Below are 25,625 nucleotides of genomic sequence, written 5' to 3' on the forward strand. Positions count from 1 at the left end.
TCTCACAAAACAAACTGAGGGTTGCTGGGGGGAGGGGGGTTGGGAAAGGGGGGTGGGGTTATGGACATTGGGGAGGGTATGTGCTATGGTGAGTGCTTTGAAGTGTGTAAACCTGGCGATTCACAGACCTGTACCCCTGGGGATAAAAATATATGTTCATAAAAAAATAAAAAATTTTAAAAAAAAGTAAGCTCCATGCCCGGTGAGGAGCTTGAACTCACAACCCTGAGATCAAGACCTGAGCTGAGATCAAGAGTTGGATGTTTAACTAACTGAGCCACCCAGATGCCCCAAGGAAAGAGTTATTTTTTAAAAAGGGATATTTCTTCAAAGAATGCATGAAGAAAAAATGTTTGAGATAGATCATAGTTTATGGCAGAGAATTTAGGTTGGGGCCAGGTAGCGACGGACTGTTTTATGTGAGTTTGTCCTGTATCTTTTATTGGTAGGGAGTTAGTTAAATCTTACAAAAAGAGAAGGAATGAGGGGTGCCTAGGTCTCAGACGGTTAAGCATCTGCCTTCAGCTCAGGGGTCCTGGGATTGAGCCCCACATCCAGCTGCCTGCTTTGCTGAGAGCCTGCTTCTTTCCCTCTATCTGCCACTCCCCCTGCTTGTGCTTTCTTTCTCTTTGTCAAATAAATAAATAAAATAAAATAAAATAAAGGAATGTGATCAGATCTACATTTTCATAAGATACCAGCTATACGGAGATTTGAGTTGTGAGAGTCTGAGGGCTGTCCCATCAGTTGGGAGGCAGAGTGATGTAAGACGAACAGTAAATATTGAACAGGCATAACTGAAATGTACTCATAATCTATGTAGTTTATAAACCCATTGTATATATAAACTCCTAAGACTATAGGTGTACCTGGGAGTGGTAACACTTTCCTGTTTAGAAAGGGTGGTGGTTAAAAAAAAAAAAAAGACAAAATCCAACCACTACATAGCATTTGAATTTTAGCAGTGGAATTTTGTCCTTGGGGGAGGGTGGTATTCTTCCATTAACTACTCAAACACAGTTAAATAGCTAGAGTTCAAAAAATTTTTTGTCCTTGACAATCTGTCCATAAATACCAGCTAATGCTATATGTTCTATTAAGTTTCAGTTAAATTATTTTAAACAGTTTTCTAAAAATTTTACCATTTATGAGTGCTACAAAGAGAAGCATTTGGAACACCTCGGTGGCTCAGTTGGTTGAATGTCTGCCTGCCGCTCAGGTCATTGTCCCAGGGTCCTGGATTTGAGTCCCCCATTGGGTTCCTTGCTTAGCAGGGAGCCTGCTTTCCCTCTGCCTATCACTCCCCCTTCTTGTGGTTGCTCACTCTCTCTCTCTCTGACAAATAAAGAAAAACCTTAAAAAAAGAAAAACATCTTAAGGTCCCTGATCTTTCAGGTTTGTCCTCAGGCTGAATTAAATAGCTAAACATTATTCTTAATTATCCCGGTACATTTTAATTTTTTTAAAAAAAGATTTTATGTATTCATTCGCCAGAGACAGAGAGAGAGAGTACAAGCAGGGAGAGCAGCAGGCAGAGTGAGAGGGAGAAGCAGGTTCTCTGCTGAGCAGGGAGCCAGATGCAGGACTGGATCCCTGGACCCTGGGATCATGACCTGAGCCAAAGGCAGATGCTTAATTAACTGAGCCACCCAGGCTTCCTGGTAATTTTAATTCTTAAACATTTGGAAAAAATGCTAGAACCTTGTTATTAATGTTAGTACTTGGGGAGTAACACTATCTTATAGAATGATTATATTATGTTTGACTTTCTATTTTATAGATAGGTATGTTTTAGATGGCATGTTTTGACGTATGTAGTGTACTTCAAACTGGCAACACATCATGTTTAACGGAGTCCATTAGGGGCGCCAGAGGGGCTTCAGTTGGTCAAACATCCACCTTCAGCTCAGGTCATGATCCCAGGGTTCTGGGATCGAGCCCCACGTTGGTTTCCCTGCTCAGCAGGGAGTGTGCTTCTCCCTCTCCTGCCTGCTGCTCCTCCTGCTTATGCATGCTATTTCTCTCTGTCAAGTAAATAAATAAATTCTTGTTTAAAAAAAAAGGAGGCAATTTGAGAATACTCTAGTGTGAACAGAAATTTTAAAATTGGAAATTGTTTTCTACATTATAAACTCTTATCTGATTACACTGTTAATATTTCCAGTTACAAAAACAAAGACATGAATAAAAATAGTGATGATCTGTACTATCTTTTGCCCTTTATGTCCTTTAAAATAGCAAAGAAATTGGTGTTTTCTAAAATAAGCATTAGTAGAATTACTTTGTAACATTGGTCAAGTCCTTTCCTTCCCTATAGAAATGTTATTATTAACCATATAGTTTTGTGAACCAAGTGGATGGGCTTCAAATTTTCCATGACAGAACATCACTAGAGTAATATCTCACTTATTTGGTATCCTCGATTTTTTTTTTACTGAGTCTGGCATTTATTTTAAATAATATTTATTAAGCACAGCACAAACTACGTGAGAGGAATTGTTGAAGACAGATGCTTAACAACTGAGCCACCCTGGTGCCCTGTGAGAGGAGTTGTTATATGCACTCTCAGTATAAGCTAGTTTTCCTGGTAACTGATTAATTCTTTTGAGTCCTGAAAACTTAATTTTACCCGTCTTCCTCCTAAACGTTTTAAATGGTTTCTGCCTAAGTAGACATAGAATGGAGAATTAAATTTTAAAAATACACATACTTGTATTGATTTCCTGTGGCTTCTGTAAAAATTACCCCAGATTAGTTGCTTACATTAAGAGAAAGATACTCTCCCATAGTTCTGGAGGCCAGAAATCCAAAATCAGCATCACTAGGCTGATGATAAAGTGTCAGCAGGGCTGCCTATACTCCCTCTGGAGGCTCTAAGGAAAAACCCATTCTTTTCTCTTCCAGCTTCTGGTTTTTGGCTCTATCACTAGTCTGCAAGGCCAGCATCTTCAGATCTCTCTGTGGATCCATCTTCACAGTCTTGTCCTCTTAAGTATTTGTGTTCTCCTTTTCTGTCTTTTATGCGGACACTTGTGCTGGTGTTTAGGGCTCATTTAGCTAATCCAGCATAATCTTCCAATCTCAGGATCCTTAACTTAATTTCATTTGCAAAATCCTCTTTCCCAAATAAGGTAACATTTACATGTTCTAGGGATTAGGACCTATACATTTGGGGGCCATTTTTCAGCCTACTACAATCCTCAGGCATATTTTAATGTCTGGACATGTGCTAGGATATAGAGATTGTAAAAACGTGTAGAGTATAGGATACTGGGACCCTATGAAATTAAAAACTCAATTTGCTTTTTTTTCCTTTTCTTTTAAGATTTTATTCATTTATATGTGAGAGGGCATGAGCAGGAGGAGAGGCAGATGGAGAAGCAGACCCCCTGCTGAGCAGGGAGCCCAGGGCAGGGCTCAGTCCCAGGATCCGGGATCATGATTAGAAAGGCAGACACTTAACCAACTAGCTATCTAGGCATCCTTCAGTTTGCTTTTTATTTCGGGCCCATGACAGGATCAGACTTTGGATTTGTTTTTCAGAAACACTGACTTAATAGCTAAAAGAGATGAGTTTCTTAGGCCTGTGATAGAAGCTTTCTGATACCTTACCTGGACCATGGGCTGTGAATTTAGATTCTCAAGTTCATTATTGTCTTTCTCCAAGTTTTCTAGTTATTTTAGAAGAAAAAAGTGAACACCTTTATATGCTAATTTTCAGAAAATATTGTGGTAGCAACTATTTGATCACCCAAAACCTCATGTTGATTATAGGTGTTTATAGGCCATAGTTTAAGTAATTTTTTGCCTTAGCATGATGAACAACAACCAGTGTCTCCTTTACCACTGGTAATAGGGTCATTAATGGCCTTAAATCTAGTCAGATCAGAAAACTAATTCCAAATTACTTCCATTGTGGTTCTGTTACCCTAGAACCACATTTGGTACTAAACACTGTATTAGGGTTCAGTAGAGAAATAGAGCCCTTCACTGTTATAGGATAAGGATTTTATGGTATGAATAAGACCTTTCACAATTGTGGGGAAAGCAGGAGAAGTAAAAGTCTAAAAAGAGAGTGTTGGGGGAAAAAAATAAAAAAAGTGTCAAAGGGTTACTGAAGAGTCACTAAAAGCAGCCCTCCCTCAAATACTAGTGTGGGTACACAAGTCAGAGCTTTCAAAGGAATCTAGGAAGCAAGGACGTCCTGTAGCCAAAATAGGACCATGTAATGGAGCTGGTGGAAAGGTGTATAAAAAGTTGTCTTGTGTTGCTTTCTTTTTCTGTCCATAGTCAAGATTATGGTGGAGGGATGAGCCCATTTTTGTGCAATAGGATTGGCAGTTGTGAGGAAGAGCTGACCTAGTGCAGGGAAGAGTGAGGACAACTGGAATCTAATTCTCTGTTTCTGTTTTACCAAATTTAACCCTGAGTATTTTCTGAGAGTAATGGCTCTTTGTCACTCTCTCCCCCAAGTTTTGTGCAGACTTGTGTTTAGCCAGTTCTAACCTAGCACTATACAGAGTAAAGGACTTTGGGAGATAGGTTTGAGTTTAACTAAGTTGACATAAGGTATCATTTTCCTATGATATTTTTCTCTTGCACCCTATATCAAAGCAGTTTACATACTTATACTATTTCTTGAGTTGTTTGAATAATGTGTCTTTCAAGCTAGAGGATAAACTTCATGAAGAAACAGACTATATGTGTCTCGGTCATCGTTGTGTATCCAATGCCTAAGTATCCTATGTATTAAATATTTTTAAAAATTTTTTAAATTTTTTAAAAAAGATTTTATTTATTTATTTCACAGACAGAGATCACAAGTAGGCAGAGAGGCTGGTAGAGAGAGAGGGGGAAGCAGGCTCCCTGCCAAGCAGAGAGCCCAATGCGTGGCTCGATCCCAGGACCCTGGGATCATGACCTGAGCAGAAGGCAGAGGCTTCAACCCACTGAGCCACCCAGGCACCCCCCTATGTATTAAATATTGATGGCAAGTTGTGGAGTGTTGTAGGATACCTTTATTTCTCACTTCTGCCCCCAATTTCCTTGGTCTTGAACATTTACTAATGGTTAGTGTCTGTGGACCCTACCTGGCTTTTACACAAGTCTTATTCTTTTTAGAATAGCTCGAACTTTTTTTTTTTTTTAAAGATTTTATTTATTTATTTGACAGAGAGAGATCACAAGTAGACAGAGAGGCAGGCAGAGAGAGAGGGAGGGAAGCAGGCTCCCTGCGAGCAGAGAGCCTGATTCGGGACTCGATCCCAGGACCCCGAGATCATGACCCGAGCCGAAGGCAGCAGCTTAACCCACTGAGCCACTCAGGCGCCCCCGAACTTTTTTTTTTTTTTTTAAGAATATCTTTAACTTCCTCTTTAGCTGTAAGTGGAGGAAATGCCATAGTGGAAGGTGGTAGGGCAGAATAGCACAGAGATGGGGAAATGGGAGACTGAAGCACAACACATTCAAAGGGGATCTTAGAGCTATACTTATTAGACCATTATGTTTTCCAAATTACTGACATTTCATAGAGTATAATAATACTGAACAATTTTTAATCTAAAAATTAGAATGCAAATAGTTTTTATATTTGTATAGTTGAAGAAATATTTGAGTGTTATCAATTTAACTGAATGTAAGAATGAAAATTCTGCAGTAGTGAAAGAACAAGTTAAAAATTGTCGGAACTGTAATTTACATACAGGTAATATTTGCCTTATGTAAACCGACACCTGACACATTGAGGAAGAAAGGGAAGGAGAAACAATGAAAAGTTGTTTTACTTAGAATGTAACAGGAACCTTAGATAGTAAAGTGTTGATTAAGTGTTACTGAGCAGGATTGTGCTCTGCACTTAAAAGTGAACTAATTTAGTGGAAGTTATTATTTCTATCATAGAAATAAAATTGGTTATACAGATAGTATAAATTATCTTTGACTCATTTTTCTTTCACTTTTATAAAAAATAAAATTTTTGGATTTTCTACAAGATTATTATGGATTTCAAGTAGGACATATTGTTGCTATTTTTAGGACATGCTGTGGCTATTTCTGAGGTAGTTTGAAAGGAAGATATATAAATGCCAGTGTCAGAAGAAAAGGCAGTTGTGATGAATTTTATTTGTCAATATTTAGCATACAGTTATAGGTTGCAGTTTTAAAGTTTGGCATCATGGAAGATGGTGGACAAAAAATTGCAACTGAGGTCAGTATTTTCGTATGTATTTATTTACTTTTTCTGTTCATTTACTTGGGAAAATCTTAAAAGATCTGTTTTGAATGAGTAACTGTTTCTGAATAGCATATAATATGAACTGATATTTGCCTAGCATTTTATAATTTATGTGTTTTCATATGTACTCTATTGTGTCATTAACCTCTAGTAGATTATTATATTGTACTTAGGGAGTATATTTCAGAACTAGTGTTTAGAAAATGTAAATATAGCTTACTCAAAAAACCGTGAGTTAAGAAATTGAGCCTTTTATTTTTACAATTGAAGGAAAATTGATATGCAGAATTTCTTAGGTACTTAGTAGTCTTTAACATAATCTATGTAAATTTGATTACAGTTTAAAAACATTGACTAAACATTTGGTCTTTTAGGACATTTAGTAGCTGGAGACATATCAGCAAAATACAGATAGCCTTGTTTCAATAGAAATAATGGGTTTCTTATATAGTCCTAAAGATTATGTATACACTTTGGAAAGCTATTGGAATAAGTCTGTAGCCAGACTGATATTCATACTTACCTACAAGGACCTATCTGTGTCTAAAAAGGTGAGTAAAAATTATTAGTATATAACGTTTTGAATATTTCAAAATTAGTTAATGCATATCTAATGCAATTAATGATGGTATACACAACTCATTTCTCACTAACTCTGATTTGGGGGTAGAGATGGTAGCAGTAGTGTACATTAATGATACATATACTTCATGTAATGTATATTTTTTAAACATTTTAAGCCTTTAAAACATTTAAGCTTTTAAACATAGAATTGATATTGTAAAGCAAGAATGTTTGGAAGCTACTTTCTTTTTTAAGATTTTATTTACTTGAGAGAGATCACCAGCAGAAGGAAGGGCCAGAGGCAAAAGCAGACTTTCCATTAAGTAAGGAGCCTGACATGGGGCTCGATCCCAGGACCCTGGGATCATGACCTGAGCTGAAGGCAGACATTTAACTGACTAAGCCACCTGGGCACTCCAGGAAATTTTTAAATTTTTAAGTTTAAATTTTGAAAGGAAAAGGATGCTTAATGTTTATTAGCAGGAGAATGGGTAAGTAAAAGGTTCACTCATTTGATGGAACATTAGAATTTTGAAAAGCAGTGAGCTAGGTCTGTATATGAACATAGATAGCAAAACAATGCTGAATAGAATAAGGAAAATGCCAGATCATGGATACAGTTTGATGCCATGTTAATGTAATTATGGCTTATTATGTTTATAAATGTATGAAAAATTTTTAATGGTAGAGTAGAAATATATACTCTAAACTTGTACTAGGTTTCTACTGGGGAGGGAGAAAGGAACAGGACTTAGAGTTATGGCTTAAAGGGGATTTCGACTTTAGTTGTAGTGTTTTATTCCTTTACAAAAGGAAAGGTAAACAAATGTGACAAAATTGAGACATCAGTTCTGGGTTATGGAATCATGGATGTTTTTTATGTTCTTGGTATTTCATTGAATTTTAAAATTCCATCTTTTTTCCCCCCTCAAGAAAAATCTCTTTTAGGAAAAGGTGGAACTTTGTGATTATGAGACTTTATTTTCCATGTAAATAAGAAACCCAAAACGTTGTTGAAAACTTTCAAGTGTCAATATGAAATGGCCTAGGTACTTTATTTCACCTTTGCCACCAAAGTCCTGGGGTTTAGGGATTTCCAAAAAACTGAAATAAGAAAAATTATTGACAAAATCTATACCAAAATATCATTAGATATTTTCGGATAGTTGATTATGGTTCAAATTTTTACCAATTAAAATAAGTTTTCTCATTTTTCTAAAAACATACTGCTTTTTAAAATAAAGTAATAAATGCTATTTTTCTTAAAAAATATTTTATTTATTTGAGAGAGAGAGAGAGCATGAGGAGAGAGGTCAGCGAGAGAAGCAGACTCCCTGTCGAGCAGGGAGTTTTTTTTTTTTTAAGACTTTATTTATTTATTTGACAAGGAGAGAGAGATCACAAGTAGACAGAGAGGCAGGCAGAGAGAGAGGGGGAGGCAGGCTCCCTGCCAAGCAGAGAGACTGATGTGGGGCTCGATCCCAGGACTCTGAGATCATGACCTGAGCTGAAGGCAGAGGCTTAACCCACTGAGCCACCCAGGTGCCCCAGAGCAGGGAGTTTTATGTAGGACTTGATCCCAGGACTCCAGGATCATGACCTGAGCCGAAGGCAGTCGCTTAACCAATTGAGCCACCCAGGCGCCCAATAAATGCTATTTTTAAAAAACAGAACAAAGGAAAAAAGGCCATCAGAATGAAATAGTGTTCTTTACTCTAGTAATCAAGAAGAGTGCATTTTTCAGGTTTTAGCTATTAAGTGAAAGTGCAACATCTAAGCATCCTTACTCCTCTGATCCTGCTGTAAACCTCAGAGCCTCACTGAACCCAAAGTGAGTTCAGGGAGCTTAGTAACCAGGGACCTTAAAAAGACATGGGCAGTAATTTATTGACTGGTTTGTAAGGCTTTTGGTAGTAAATCGAAAAGAGCTACATATTTGAGAGAATTTAGCAGTTTCTTGTTGATTATTGGTTTGCAAGTTTCTTAGATAGGAAATTTTTTTTTAAACATTTTATTTATTTATTTGAGAGAGAGAGAGACAGTGAGAGAGAGCATGAGCGAGGAGAAGGTCAGAGGGAGAAGCAGACTCCCCGTGGAGCTGGGAGCCTGATGCGGGACTCGATCCCGGGACTCCAGGATCATGACCTGAGCTGAAGGCAGCCGCTTAACCAACTGAGACACCCAGGCGCCCTAGATAGGAAATTTTAATTAAACAAAGAAAAATATAGAAACTAGGGAATTAGTGATACCTGAAAGGATTAAAAAGGAATTAGGTGGCAAGAGAAGAAAATATAGGGAGGACTAAAATTAAATCTTAAACATAGGATTGTTTATAGAGTTCGTGTTCAACAGTAATGAGAAAATACTATACACTTTAAAATGAAGAAATATTAGTCTTATATACGTTTAGAAATGGAATATAATCTTTGTTTTGATAGATTTCATGTTTATGGATTTGCTGCAAATTTATGGTGTGTATTAAATGAAAATATTTAGTTTTACCAGTATTGTATTTCAAAACCAAGCTATGTATATTTGTATGATCTTAGAAATACTTGTATTTTTACTTTTTTTTCATTTTGAGTTTATACTTCTCTTAGGCAGAATTGTGAATTAAATTGTAATTCTTTATAGATGATCTAATACAAATGATCATTTGTTTATGTATATTTTACTTTTCAACTTTGTATTAGAAAAACAATCCAGTTCTTTCCTTCTGTGTGTCTCCTTTACTCCTCACACAGATCACTTCACTTCTGACATTTCTGGTCACCAAATGTTGGGGAGGAGGTATGGTTTCCTCACACCAAGCAATTCTCTGTGATACCAGCTGGGTATCCTACAATTGAACTCAATTAGGACACTCTCTACCTGCAGATAGTGTCAGATCCCATGGGTTAGGGGCTCAGTCCCGTAAGATTGCTCCCACCCTATTTAAGATCCAGTTGCAAGTAGTGGGTCACCAAATTACCCACAACTCTGTCCACTTTGGCTACAAATCAGAGGTTCCCACCATGCCCTCCTCAAGTTGGATTAATTTGCTAGAGTGCCGCATAGAACTCAGAGAAACACTTTCTTACACCAGTTTATTAAAGGATATGATGAAGGATGCAAATGAACAATTAGATGAAGAGATATATAAGCACAGGATCTGGGAGGGTCCTGAGTGCAGGAATTTCTGTCCCTGTGGAGTTGGGATGTGTCTTCCTCATGGTGTGTATAGCTTGTTATCCTGAAAGCTCTCTGAACCTCCTACTAGTGGAATTTTTATGGAGTTCTCATCATGTAGGCATGATCAGTTGATCATTCAGGAAATTATAAGGGTTTCAGGAGCCCTGTGTAAGGACTGGGGGCCAAAGACCAAATATTAGAACAAAAGATGCTCCTAGGGCCCTTATCAGTTCGGAAATTATAAGGGTTTCAGGATCCCTGTATCAGGAGGTAGGGCAGAGACCAATATATATTTTTTCTATTATCTCACATACTTAAAAAAAATACATTGTAAGAGACTGTTAACTAATAATAATTAAGAATTGAATTACCAAGTTGAACGTGTTGATGTTGTATATGCTTAGAAACGGAAAAGCAAAATAGTAAAAACAGTATATCCTGGTTTAGAATCTGACCTTGAAAATTTCAGTTGAAAATAAACTAGAGCATTGCTGTTATAACAGGTACATTATGGTCTTAGCTGCACAGAATAAACAAAAGACTTCCTTGAATAGATTTTCCAGGAGAATCAGGTGGCTATGCCAAATGTAGATTGCTGGCAACTTGCTCTCCTTCCATACAGAGATAAAGTCCACCAGGATGTCCTCTGGAATTCTACAGTAGCATGTAGTGAGAACTAGCGAACCTGATATTTAACTATATATTTCCAATTAGTAGTTAAATGACCTTGAACAAGTCATCTAACTTCTCTGTTCACTATTCATTTTAAAATGAAGATATTTATACTAGCTAATTTCTAAAGTATCTTCTACCTCTAAAATTCTATAATTTTATTTCACATTAGGACTCTTACTAATGTAGATTTACAGAAGTGAGATGGTTGATACATAAATCTATGTATTCTTTCCTCTAAGCTTTATCCTTTATATATGACAAAAAAGACATACATTATTCAGATTTTCTCTCTGAAATTCAGATGAAGTACTTAAGGTAACTTTTTTCATTCTTTTTCATCATTAAAAATTTTATCCTCATATTGATGGTGTTACATTGTTGATTTTGGAGCATATTGAGTCAGAGAATTGCTAAATTTAATGAGCTAGACTGTGTGTCTTCAAGGATAGGCTTTCCCTGTAACCATGGTAGTTGGCCTAGTGTAGGCACCAAATAATGACTGTTGAATCTGTTTGAATATATTACAGGCTATTTTAGTATAATTTTGATGTAAGGGAAGACAGAGGGTCATATACCTAGAACTGTAATTGGTGGCTTGGTTGTGAGAGCCATAAAGAGAGATACAATAAAGAGGGTCCATACTAACAAAACTTAGGATGGAAGATGGAATCATGGAAAGGATAGAGTTGGGCTGAAGAACAGGCTAACAGAACACCATTGGTACTAATCCAAAGAAATTAGAGCCAGAATCAAAGCCATGAGGAAAGCCTCCTGAGGAATGCTACTACATAGTATGTCTTCAGTCTTTAATCAGCTTTGTTAAGCTGTGATTTACACACAATAAGATGTACCCATTTTATATGTTTCGTTCAGTGAGTTACAATAAGTGAATACAATTGTATAAGCATTACATAACCATAATACAGAATATTTCCATCACCACCAAAAATCTTGCTGTCCTTTTGTAGTCAACCCCCAACCACAACCCCTGGCCATGGTCAACCATAAATTTGCATCACTGCAAATTACTTTTGCCCTTTTTAGAATTTCATATAAATGAGTCACATAGTATATGCTATTTTGTCTATAAACTTTTTTGCTCAGATTTTTAAAAATATTTATTGATGTTTTACCATGCATCAGCATTTCATTTCTTTTTATTGCTAAGTAGTATTCCATCATAAGGATATACCACAGTATATTTAGTAATTTACCAGTTGATGGGCATTTGGGTTATTTCCAGTTTCTGGTTGTTACAAATAAAACTCCCATGAATAAGCATTCATAAGTATTATGGATAAATGCTTTCAAATCTCTTGGGTATATACCTAAGAGTAGAATTTCTAGGTTATATGAAAGATTTTTATTATTTTTTGGAATAAGTTACCAAACTGTTACTCAAAGTGGCCCACTAGCAATGTTAAGAGCTCTATTTGCTCAAAATCCTGTCACTTGGTAGCATCAATTTTTATAATCTTAGCCATTCTAATAGGTATATACTAGTATCTCATTGTAGTTTTAATTGTAGCTCTCTAATAACTATGATGCTGAATGTCTTTTCATTTGCCCATTAGCCATTCATTTTTCTTTTTTTGTGAAATGGTGAGCCATTCAGATCTTTTTCCTCATGGATTGTCTTGCATTTATTGTGTTTTAGGAGTTCTATATATATTCTGGATGCAAAGCCGTTGTCAGATATATGTGTTGAGAATATTTTCTCCCATGATGTTGTTTGCCTTTTATTATTTTTATAGTATCTTTGGATGAACAATTTTAAATTTTGATAATATCCAGTTTATCCGTATTTTTCTTTTAAGGTTTGAGCTTTTTGTATCCTATCTAAGAACCTTTGCATGTCCTATCTGGGTGACATCAGTTGGTTAAGCTTCCAACTCTTGGTTTCAGCTAAGGTCATGATCTCAGTCAGGGTAGTAAGGTCGAGCCCCAAGTCTGCTGCTCTCCTCCTCCTCCCTATTTATTTATTTAAGAGAAAGAGAGAATGGGGGGAGGGGCAGAAGGAGATGGAGAAAGAATCTCAGAAGGAGCTGGAGAGAGAGACTCTCAAGCAGACTCCCCACTGAGTGCTGAGCCCCATATGGGGCTTGTCTTCCCTACCCTGATCATGACCTGAGGTGAAACCAAGAGTCAGAGGCTTAAATGACTGAGCCACCCAGGCATCCCAATAAATAAATCTTTAAAATTTAAAAAAAAAAAAAGGAAAGAAAGAAATCTTTGCATTTCCCTACCTGGCTACATTTTTCTCCCTTTTTCTTCTTGAATATTTATAACTGTCACTTTTATGACAGATCTGTGATCCATTTCTAGTTAAATATTTGGTGTGAAGTAGATAAGGGTAGATATTCACTTAAAAAGAATGCAGACGTCTTGTTCTAGAATTATTTCTTTTTGTTCCCATTGTCAAAGTCATTTGACCAAATATGAATGGATTTTCTTATGGACTGTATTCTGTTCCATTGATCTATCCTTCTGTCCTGTCCTATGTCAGTACCAGTTTTTGTTTTTTTTTTAAAGATTTTATTTGACAGAGAAAGACAGCAAGAGCAGGAACACAATCAGGGGGAGTGGGAGAGGGACAGCAGGCTTCCTGCTGAGCAGGGAGCCCAACATGGGACTCCATCCCAGGACCGTGGGATCATGACCTGAGCCGAAGGCAGACGCTTAATGACTGAGCCACCCAGGTGCCCCCTCAATACCAGTTTAAATTACTAGAGCTTTATAGTAAGTATAGAATTTCAGGAGTTTAGCTTTATTTATTTATTTTTTAAGATTTATTTATTTATTTGAGAGAGGGCATGCATGTGCATGAGTGGGGGTAGGGGCAGAGGGAGCAGGGAGAGAGAATCTCAAGTAGACTCCCCACTGAGCTTGAAGCCCATGGCCAGGCTCAATCTCATGACCCTGAGATCATGACCTGAGCCGAAATCAAGAGTTGGACACTTCAGTGACTGAGCCACCCAGCTGTACCTCACAGGTTTAACTTATTTAATTTCGTTTTTCCTTTTCAAAATTGTTTTGGTTTTCTAGGTCCTTTGTATTTCCATATAAATTTTAAAATCAGCTTGTCAGTTTCTAGCAAAAAAGCCTGTAGGAATTTTGCTTGAGATTGCATTGAATCCTTAGATTAGTTGGAAGCAAAGGATATGACCTTGGGTGGAGAGGCACTTAACTAACCACACACACTGCATTAAGTCCTTCCTTGAAAGAGGCTCTTAGTGGAGCATCTCCATGTTTTTGAGTTATAGTGGTTGATAGTGTTGTTCAGATCTTCTTTATTCATACTGGGAATTTTGGTGTGTATGTGTGTGTAATTACCGAGAAAAGTGGGTTAAAATCTCACATTATGACTTACTTGCTTTTTCCTTTTAATTCTATTAGTTTTTGCTTCATGTGTTTTGAAGCTTGTTATTAGGCACACATATTCATCTATAATGGCTATAACTTACTGATGTATTGACTCTTATCATTATGAAATGTCCTTCTGTAATGCTAGGAATAGTTCTTAAATAATTTATTTTTCCTGATACTAATTTGGCCTCTTCAGCTTTCTCATAGTTATTTTTCTCATAGCATATCTTTTCCCATTTTTTTACTTTTTAACCTATTTGTATCTTCATAGTTAAAGTGAGCTTCTTAGAGTTGATTCTGAATTACTTTAGGGAGAATATAGGAACTTTGTAACTCTTATCTTTAGGGAATGCTGGGTGAAGAGTACACAAAAACTCTTGTAATATTTTTTGTTCTCTATGAATCTAAAATTATTTCAGGAGTGTTAATAATTGCTTGTTCATGCATTGTTACAGTAGCTTCTTTTAAATTCTTGTCTGGGGGCACCTGGGTGGCTCAGTCAGTTAAGTGTCTGTGTTTCCTCAGATCATGATCCCAGGGTCCTGGGATTGAGCCCCACATTGGGCTCCCTGCTTCTGCCTTTGGCCCTCCCCTGCCTCATGCTCTCTCTTTCTTAAATAAATAAAATCTTAAAAAAAATAATAAATTCTTGTTTGGAGGTCAGTGGAGGACTTAGGTGGCTCAGTGGGTTAAGCGTCCAACTCTTGATTTTGGTTCAGGTCAGGATCTCAGGGTTTTGAGATTGGGCCCCACACTGGGCGTGGAGACTGCTTCAGATTCTCTCCCTTTTCCTCTGTTCCTTCCCACCTCTTCCTCTAAAAAACAATAACAACAACAACAAAAATTAAAATTCTTGTCTCATAATTCCAACACCTTGTCAACTCTGTGTTTTTGTCTATTGATTATCTTTACACATCCTAGTTGAGATTTTTCCTTTTTGTTGTTGTTTGGTATGAAGAATATACTCCTTTTGGATTATATCAAGGACATTTGGATATTATGAGACCTTTGTTCCTACTTAAATCTTCATTTTTAGAGAGGGAGGAAGGGTGCTGCCTCTTTGCTGACATTTGCCTCGCTTGGGGCAGGAGTGGTTCATGGCGCTCAGCCTCATTAGTATTTGTAGCTGTAGACCTGGATGGGAGGAAAGAGGGCCACTGTCTCTGTCCTCATTAATGCAGGGTAGGGATGGTCAGCAAGTCTCTGGTCCACACATTACATAACATCCAGTTAGTAGGGCTCCATCCTGCAGAGCTGCTATCTTCCTATTCTTTTGGTTGGAGAAAATGGGTTTTCCTTGGGGCTTCTGTTTGTTACTGCTCTCTACCTGTTGTGGTTCCAGGTTGTAAATTGTTATGGCAGCCAGGGTGAGATACATAAGTGGCAAAAGTCTCCAGTTGGGTTATCACTCAGGATCTGGGGTCTCTAGTCAGTTTGTCTATTTCCTTCACCTTCCAGAGTCTTACAGTAGTTAACTTTTTTCCTTTGGTCCAGGATTTATAGTTGTAATTAGCAGGCAGAAGACGGTGGAATGCATTTAACTCTATTTTGTCTGGAACAAGAAGTCTCATACTGATTTTTAATATATGTTTCTGTATTTTCTGATTTTATTTGCCCTGTTTGTTTTTCAGGCAAATGAAGATAAAACAATGTCTGCCAACCTAAAATACCTTTCCTTGGGAATTTTAGTCTTTCAGACTACCAGTTTGGTTCTAACAATGCGTTATTCTAGGACTTTAAAAGAGGAGGGTCCTCGTTATCTATCTTCTACAGCAGTGGTTGTTGCCGAACTTTTGAAAATAATGGCCTGCATTTTATTAGTCTACAAAGACAGCAGTAAGTTTTTTGGTTTTTTGTTTTTTAAGTCATTGCAGTTTATTTGATTGTTTTGGGGTTATTTACATATGACATATGTAAATATATATTGATAACTACACATTTGAACACTATTGCCTTATTTAATGTCGTAGTATTAAGAACATTTCAATATTTTCCATTTTCTTTTTTTTTTTTTAAGAGTTTATTTATCTGAGAGAGAGAGAGAGTGTGAGTGCATATACACAAGAGGCGGTGGGGAGGAGCAGAGGGAAAAGTGGACTCCCCCTAAGCAGGGAACCCGATGTGGGGCTTGATCCCAGGACCTTTTTCCTCACATGAGCCAAAAGCAGCCAAGCTTAGCAAGCTGAGCCACCCAGGTGCCCCCTATAGATTTCATTTTCTCAGGACAGTTTTAGTCCAGTAACAAACGTATTTTATTCTGATCTATATCATGATTCATGTCTTCTGGTTAATGCTAGAAGTATGAAATGTGGTTTCTTGCATTTATAATTGAGAATAAAAGTGAGTTCTATAATTCTGTAGTTTTAGAAATTTAAAGAAGTCATAATTAAAGTCAATGCTTTTTATTTTATTTGCTGCATTGATTAGTCCAGCAGTGACTAATTTGATATAGTTTAAAAAAAAAAAACAGTTTTATGAAGATATAATTCATGTACCATACAAGTCAGATTTTGTAGTGTACAATTTTGTGTTTTTTGGCTATATTACATTATTAACTGTTTGAAATTATAGTAAAATATATTTTTACACATACATGTATATCATAAATGTTATAAATTTAACCATTTTTAAGTGTAAATCATTGGTACTAATTATATTCACAGTGTTGTGCAACCATTAGCACCATCTTTTTCTAAAACTTCATCACATCAAACAGAAACTCTATAACCATTAAGCAATAACTCCCACTCTCCTTTACTTCAGCTCTTGGAAACTTCTAATCTACTTTCTGTCCCTATGAATTGGCATCTTCTAGATAGTCCATCTAAGTAGAATCATATAATGTTTCTCCTCCTATGTCTGGCTTATTTAACTTAATGTTTTCAAGGTTTATCCACGTTGTAACACATATCAGAACTGTATTTTTTTCTATGACTACATAATATTTCATTATATATATATATATATACATATATATATATATATATGTATGTGTTTGTATATATAACATTTTAGTCATTGATGTATTCATGGGCACTTGAGTTTTTTCCACCTTTTGGTTATGTGAATAATGCTATAATGAATAATACTGCAATAGAAGTATAAGTCTCTGCTCAAGTCCCTGCTTTTGTATCTTTTGGGTATATATTGTGGAGTGGAATTGTTTGGTCACATGATGATTCTGCATTTAACTTTTTGAAGAACCACCAGACTTCTCCACAGCAACTGCACCATTTTACATTCCCACCAGCACTGTTCAAGTGTTCAGATTTCCCTACATCCTCGTCAACACTTGTTATTTTCTGTTTGTTTTTTTAAATTATAGCACATCCTCACCAATCATTATTTTCCATTAAAAAAAAACAACATATAGCCATTCTAGTAGGTATTGTATCTTACTGTGGTTTTGATTTGATTTTCCCTAATGACTAATTATGTTGAGCATCTTTCCTTGTGCTTATTGACTGTTTTTATATCTTTAGAGAAATATCTGTTCAAGTCTGCTGCCCATTTTTTAATTAAGTTGTTGTAAATTTGGTATACTTTTGAAACTATCATGGTGGCCAATGTGACTGTAGCATATTGATCCGGGAGGAGAATCGAATTGGCATTCAGTAAGATAGCTTTGTAGGCTACAAATTTCACTATAAAAACAAAAAGAAATAATTGGAATGTTTAAAACATGTCCTATTTTACACATGGAAAGACCAATGCAGTACCAATACAGCAGAGAAGATGCAAGAATAGGTTCAGGAAGTCATGTTTGGAAGCTGTTGTACTAGTCCAGGCAAGAAGATGCTAGTGGCTTAGATTACATTGCTAGAGAAGAGATGATGTTTTTGAGTTGTTCTGTGCAGGGGAGGTAAATGCAAAACAACCTCCAAAGGCTGAAGGAGCTCTGAGACCAAAGAAAAAGGCTGACAGATGCAGCTTGGCAAAGGTGTCATGGATGGCTGCAAGAGGAGTAGATCTCTGCAGTTCTACCTCCCTTAAGACCTGCTTTTGTAGCCCCTTGAGGCTGGAGAGTACATGTTGAGGACCTATCCAAGAGGAAAAAAAATTTTTTAAAGATCTTATTTATTTGTTTGAGAGTGAGAGAGCACAAGAAGGGGAGCGGCAGAGGGAGGAGCAGACACCTGCTAAGCAGGGAGCCCAATGTGGGGCTCGATCCTAGGACCCCAATGTGAGCCAAAGGCATATATTTAACCAGCTGAGCCACCCAGGCACCCCCAAGAGGAAAATGTTTAGGAAAAGGTGTGGGTCAATCATATCTCCAAGACAAATCATGGACATTTTATTTCAAGGGGGTACTTAAGGATGTGGTTAAACAAAAGGAAAGTATGCGTGTGTGTGTGTGTGCGCACGCGAGCGCGTGCATTTGAGGGGGGGTGGAATCTATGCTCCAGAATGCTTCATATCTCAGAATGGTCATCATAGCAGATTTGTCCAAGATGGCATTGATTTGGTTCACACAGATGTTTTTTTAAACTATAGCTGACATGACTTGCTAGTAGATTAGGTATGTGATGGTCAAGGAAATAGAGAACCAGTCTGAGGAATAATTCCTACGTTTTTAGGTTAAATTACTGGGTGAGTGAGTACTGCAGTAAATGATATATGGAAGATAAGTTAAGGGGAAATTAAGGTTTCTCTTTGGGCCATGTTAAATTTGAGTTGCCCATAAGGCATTCAAATGGAAATGTTAAATAGTATGATGTATGAATATGGAGCTCAAGGATTTGTCATCTTATATATTGCTTTAAAGTCAAGGATTAGATGAAGTAATTTAGTATATACTGAGAAGAGAAGGACAAAGAATAAGCTCTGTAGCATTCCCAACATTTAGAGGTCAGATTAAGAAGAAGAATCAGCAAAATTAGACTGAGTTGGGGTGCCGAGGTGACTCAGTTGGTTAAGTGTCTGACAGTCTTTTGATTTTGGTTCGGGTCATGATCTCATGGGTTGTGAGATCAAGCCCAGCATCCAGCTCTGCTCCCAGTGTGGAGTCTGCTAGTCCTCCCTCTGCTCCTCCCCCCTCCACTGGCCACCCTTGAAATAAATAAATAAATCTTTAAAAAAAAAAAAGAATTTCACCTGTAAAACGGTCTAGATCTGGTGGTTTAAAAAAAAGAAGACTGAGTTACCAGTAACATAGAATAAAATTCACATAAATATGGGGCACCTCGATGGCTTAATGGGTTAAGTCTGCCTTCAGCTCAGGTCATGATCCTGGGGTCTTGGGATCAGCCAAAGGTAGGACTTGCTGCTCAACGGGGAGCCTGCTTCTCCTCTCTCTGCCCCTCCTTCCTGCTTGTACTCTTGCTCTTAAATAAATAAATGAAATCTTAAAAAAATAAAAGATAAATATATAAAAATATGTTTATATAAGTATTTACAAATATAGAAATATAGATCAACCTCACTAGCAATCAGAGAAATCAAATTAAAGCCACAGACTCACTTTCACTATCTTTAGATTGATGAAAATAAAAAGCCTAACAATAACAGGAAATGGAAGGGACATGCAACAAGACCTTCCCTAAACTGCTGGTGAGAAAAATATGAGATAGCATTAATTACTTAAAATTTTAGTTTAATTTTAAAAAAATTTTTAAGATTTTAGTTATTTATCTGTCAGAGAGAGAGAGAGAGAGCACAAGCAAGGAGAGCGGTATGCAAAGGGAGAAGGAGGCTCCCTGCTGAGCAGGGAGCCTGATGTGGGGCTGTATCTCAGGACCCTGGGATCATGATCTGAGCTGAAGGCAGATGCTTAACCCACTGAGTCACCCAGGCGTCCCTAATTTTAAAAAATGTTTAAATGAGGCATAAGAAAAAAATCTTTTGGTAACTTTTAGTTAATCTTATTTTACTATTATTATTTTAGGGTGAGGAAAAGGTAAATATCAGATATTAACCTTTAGTATATGTGCTGCGGAAGCGAGCACCCAGATATTAACCTTTAAACAGTATTTTCATTTTTAAAAGGTTTTCATAATGAAACTTTTCAGGTTTTATGTTGGGAGAGAAAATCATCTATGAAGTGTCATTGTTGGCCAAGTAGTAGGATTCCTTAGATTTCTCCTGTCTTTGGGGGTTTATGTATCTTTTATTTATTTATTTATTTTTTATTTTAAGTAGGCTCCATGCCCAATGTGGGGCTTGAACTCAGGACCATGAGATGGAGAGTCACATGTTCCACTGAGCCAAGCAGGGTTTATGTGTCACTTAATGTTCTCTGGATACTTTTTATGATTAATACTGTAGGTTGGCTAGCTCAGGTCCGTTTCCTACCCCTTTCTCCCTTTGTTGTTTCTAATGTGAAAAATATGAAAGAAAAGACTACATTGCTCAGGTCCTAGCTCTCTTGCTGCAAGGGGTAGTAGGTGAGCAACAAAATTCTGGTCTATGAGGACAATGCCTGAAGGTCACTATGTCCTCCTGTTCTTTCCTGTTGCCTAAAAACAAGAACCAGACAGAAGTGCAGCAATCATTTGGTGACTTTCTTGCAATAATCATGTAGATAATAGATGAGAAGCATGGAGGTATAAAGTCAATATATATGGAGAGCGTGCTTCGGTCCCTGATGCCATCACTGAGCTGCTGTAGCAGCTTTGGACCTGCACCTAGACCTGAGGGGATGAGACAGATCCCTTTGAGGTCTGAGCTCATGATAAAATAGAAGGCACAAAATACAAGCTTTTATAATGTTGCTACTATAGAATAAGAATACTCAACTGAAAAATTAATGCTTTGAGCTTTTGGTTATCATAAATGTGTGTGTGTGTGTGTGTGTGTGTGTGTGTGTGTGTACATAGGTAATCAATTTGCTTGTGTTCCCTAATAAAAGAATATAAGGATAGTGCTGTTCTTAATGTGCTACATTATAATATTTAACTTCGAAAAATTAGTATCATTAAAGGTATACTTTAGACCTAAAGGTATCTTAACATGTAGGACTGTTTCTGTTTTGTTTTTTTTAAAGATTTTATTTATTTATTTGACAGACAGAGATCACAAGTAGGCAAAGAGGCAGGCAGATAGAGAGGAAGAGAAGCAGGCTTCCCGCTGAGCAGAGAGCCCGAAGCGGGGCTCGGTCCCAGGACCCTGGGATCATGACCTGAGCCGAAGGCAGATGCTTAACTGACTGAGCCACCCAGGCGCCCCTGTTTCTGTTCTTTTATACGTGAGAAAAACACGCCTTGAGAGAGGGTATGTAACTTATTCAGAGTTACTTAATGATTTTACCCATTTCATGTTTTTACTAGAATGTAGTCTAAGAGCACTGAATCGAATACTACATGATGAAATACTTAATAAACCAATGGAAACGCTTAAACTTGCTATTCCATCAGGGATATATACTCTTCAGAATAATTTACTCTATGTGGCACTGTCAAATCTGGATGCAGCTACTTATCAGGTACTTAAAATATATTTCTAGTACTTCTTTTAAGAAAGAAAGAAACAAACAATAATATTAGCTGTTTTCTTTTTCAGGTCACATATCAGTTGAAAATTCTTACAACAGCATTATTTTCTGTGTCTATGCTTAGTAAAAAATTAGGTGTGTACCAGTGGCTCTCCCTAGTAATTTTGATGACAGGAGTTGCTTTTGTACAGGTAACTAAGATAAGTATACCTTTCATTTTTATCAGTTTCAAAACCTTACTTACTGTGCATAGAAAATATGTTGTTAATTGTTGAAGCAAATAAATGTTTATTCTCACAACTGACATATTTTTTTTTTTTTTTAAAGATTTTATTCATTTGACAGAGATCACAAGTAGGCAGAGAGGCAGGCAGAGAGAGAGAGGAGGAAGCAGGCTCCCTGCTGAGCAGAGAGCCCGATGCGGGGCTCTATCCCAGGACCCTGAGATCATGACCCGAGCCGAAGGCAGAGGCCTTAACCCACTGAGCCACCCAGGCGCCCCCTGACATATTTTTTGAAGGCTTCTTTTGAGCAATACTCTATTAGGGCTGCAACTGATAAATAAAAATCTAACTGATTTCACTTAGCCTTATACTCTCCACAGCCATCTATGTTGTTACAAATGGCAAGATTTCTTTCTTTTTTATGCTTGAGTAATATTCTGATATATATATGTCAACCATATGATTTCATTCATATATAGCATTTAAGAAACAAAACAAACAAATTAAAAAAGAGATAAACCAAAAAACAGATTTTTAATTATACAGAACAAACTGATGGTTACCAGAGAGGAGGCAGGTGGGGAGATGCGGGGAGTAGGTGAAGGAGATTAATAGTACACTTATCCTGAGCCCTGAATAATATACAGAATTGTTAAATTACTATATTTTATTCCTGAAACTAATATAGTACTGTATGTTAACTGCATTGTAATGTAAACAAGGAAATGAAAGAAAAGAAAAAGAAAAAGGAAAGGAAAGGAAAAGAGGAAAGAAGGAAGGAAGATTTAAAATAAATAAAAATCAAATTATCTGATAAACAATCTAGTTAGAGAAATAAGATACTGCATGTAAAGCAAATCTAATTTTCACTGGATGCCTGAGCATCTGAGATTATTAATCACTCCCTTCTTATTGTCTGTCAGCTTCCCTGATAACATTCTTTACTGGTTCTTCTCATCTTTCTAATGATTCCTTGTTGAGTTACTTCCTGGGGTCCTCTTCCTTGATGCCTGATATTGGGGTTGTTGGTAGGCTTGTTCTTTCCCTTAAATTATATCTTTATTTTTGGAGACTTTATCCATTCTGTAGGTTTTTATTAACACTTAAATGTTCATAGTTCCTTGGTCTATGTCATCACCTGTAATTTCAGATTTGTGTATCTAAATAAAAACCTGTTGGACATCTTAGCTTGGTTATTCAATAGGCCTTATAAACTGAGCATATCTAAAACTAAACTTTACCAAACCTGTTCTCGTTTCTGTTTTTTCTGTCAGTATTTACTCTGCCTGAGAGTTGGCCTAGATTTTTCCTGATACCTGTACATCTAATCTTCAGTCACTAAGACCTTGCTGAGTCTGCCTTTTTTTTTTTTTTATTTAAAGATTTTATTTATTTATTTGATATCTAGAGTGCTAGTGAGCAGGGGGAAGGGGCAGAGGGAGGAGCAGGTACCTGGCTAAGCAGGGAGCCCAACACAGTACTCGATCCCAGTACCTAGGATCATGACCTGAGATGAAGGCAGACACTTAACTGACTGAGCCACCCAGGTGTCCCCACTATGGTTTATCTAAAAACAAATCCAGTCATGTCAGTTTACTGCCATCCATAGTGTGGTATGTTTATCACTTCCCCCAGAGTGTGGTATGTCTCTCTAGAACAAATATTTTATTTTTAAACAATGCAAGCATTTTTTTAAGATTTTTAAGTCATCTCTACACCCATTGTGGGACTCGATCTTACAAAACCTTGAGATTAAGAGTTGCATGCTCTACCAACTGAGCCAGCTAGGTACCCCTTGAATAAATTTTTTTTAAAAAAGACTTTATTTACTTGAGAGAGAGCATGAGAGTGGGGAGGGACAGAGGGAGAAGCAGAGTCCCCGCTGAGTGGGGAGTCTGATGTGGGCCTCCATCCCAGGACTCCAGAGTCATGACCTGAGCCGAAGGCAGTCGTTTAACCAACTGAGCCATCTAGGTGCCCTGAATAAATATTTCTAATAGTTATTTTTTAAATGGGTTTTACAAAAATTTAACTGTCATTTCAAACCCGTATTTTCATAGATAATGCTAATAAGGGTAAGCTAAAATAGGTATTACATTTTAAAAAGTGAGGTGTTTTAAAATATCAAGTAATAAATAGTTCAGGTGGAACACAGATTTGACTAAAACCATGAAGATGATAGTTTCAGGAACACCGATCTATAGGATAAAGCCCACAATTGTTAACGTGATACCACATGGACCTTTCATAATTACCAACAATTCCAGACTCATTTTTGCTGCTCCAACAGTTCACACTTTGAATTTCTACAACTTATAGAAGGTATTTTGTGCATCTGTGCATTTATTCATTCTCTTTCTTTTTTTTTAGGGAATTTTTTGAAATTGTAAGTTGTAACGGTAATATTACAATGGGAAAAAAATAAAATGATTCTAAGGTTTTCTTTCAAAAGCTCTCCTGCAAACCCCAAGAATGATATTGGCTCCATTTTTATCTTAAGGTCTGAAAGTGGGCTCTAATTATGCACTTTGTAAAATATCATAAGGACTAAACTCCAGTTTTGTTTTTCTTTTTGTTCAGTGGCCCTCAGATTCTCAAGAGCTTGATCCTAAGGAACTTTCAGCTGGTTCTCAGTTTGTAGGTCTCATGGCAGTTCTCACAGCATGTTTTTCAAGTGGCTTTGCTGGAGTTTACTTTGAGAAAATCTTAAAAGAAACCAAACAGTCAGTGTGGATAAGAAATATTCAGCTTGGTAAGATAAGTTTTAAATGCTTTCTAATACTATTTTTTTTAATGATTTTATTGTTATTTAAAGATTACTATATATCTTTAAACAAATAAGCTTCCCATAATTCTGCCATTGATACAAATATCTGCCAAGGTTTTTGCCTTTTAAAACATTGTATTTTTTTTTTTAAGATGTTATTTATTTATTTGACAGGCAGAGATCACAAGTAGGCAGAGAGGCAGGCAGAGAGAGAGAGGAGGAAGCAGGCTCCCTACTGAGTAGAGAGCCCGCTGCACTGCTGCACGATCCCAGGACCCTGGGATCATGACCTGAGCCGAAGGCAGAGGCTTTAACCCACTGAGCTACCCAGGCGCCCCTAAAACATTGTATTTTAAATGAATGTCTTTTATTCAAGAAATGGAATTTTAGGTCTGTGACATAAGGGTGTATGTAGCCGGTATTAGTCCTCACTATTTGGAAACTTAGGAACTATATTTTTGGTTGCTACAATTCTCAGAGGATGTTACAAATGACATATTTTAATTAAATGACATAATTTTAAAATACTGTTAAATTTCAGTGATACATGTTATTGTTATTACCATGTTACCTAACAATGATGTACTCTAAATATCTTACAGTTTTACTTGTCAGTTTTACCTCAGTAAAGCTGGAAAAAGGAAAAAAAGATACTTGAATGGAGAAAGTTTGAAATCATGAAATTTTCATCTTTGTTTTAAAATCTTAATCTTCATGGGGAGGTTATGTGCTATGGTGAGGGCTGTGAAATGTGTAAGCCTGATGATTCACAGACCTGTACCCCTGAGCAAATGATAGATTACATGTTAATAAAAAAAATCTTAATATCTCTTTTTATTTCAAAATGTTGTTTTAGCTTTTAAATACTATGTCATTTTTTCTAACTGAAAGTACATAGTTTAAAACAAAATATACCTCACATATTGAAGGATTGCCTTTGAACAAATATTTTTTATTTATTTATTTGAGAGAGCGAGAGAAAGCAGAGCAAGCAAGAGAGAATATGAGTGATGGGAGAGGGCAGAGGGAGAAGCAGACTCCCAGGGGCTTAATCCCAGGACCCTGGAATCATGACCTGAGCTGAAGGCAGACACCCACTCAACTAAGCCACCCAGGCACCCCTGAACAAATATTTAAACTTATTTATATACAGTATTATAACCTTTAGTTCCTCATACAAAGATTCCAGCATTTAGT

At 36.9% G+C, this 25,625-nt stretch overlaps 1 protein-coding gene across 3 annotated transcripts in view; it reads left to right on the top strand.

Moving 5' to 3' along the window:
* Window positions 1-25,625, top strand: part of LOC111143658 (solute carrier family 35 member A3) — a 50,944-nt gene that overhangs the window by 10,939 nt on the left and 14,380 nt on the right. For 2 of the 3 annotated variants that reach the window (XM_022497478.1, XM_022497480.1), the window contains exons 2-5: window positions 15,640-15,844; window positions 21,274-21,428; window positions 21,506-21,628; window positions 24,242-24,413. In XM_022497478.1, the coding sequence (XP_022353186.1) occupies window positions 15,658-15,844; window positions 21,274-21,428; window positions 21,506-21,628; window positions 24,242-24,413 (637 nt within the window). In that variant the 5' untranslated portion in view covers window positions 15,640-15,657. Of the gene's footprint in view, window positions 1-15,581; window positions 15,845-21,273; window positions 21,429-21,505; window positions 21,629-24,241; window positions 24,414-25,625 lie in introns of those variants that run through there. The other variant, XM_022497477.1, reaches the window with a different exon arrangement.

This window comes from Enhydra lutris, unplaced genomic scaffold (genome assembly GCF_002288905.1).
Source record: "Enhydra lutris kenyoni isolate GAN:26980312 unplaced genomic scaffold, ASM228890v2 scaffoldscaffold9, whole genome shotgun sequence".
Lineage (NCBI taxonomy): Eukaryota > Metazoa > Chordata > Mammalia > Carnivora > Mustelidae > Enhydra > Enhydra lutris.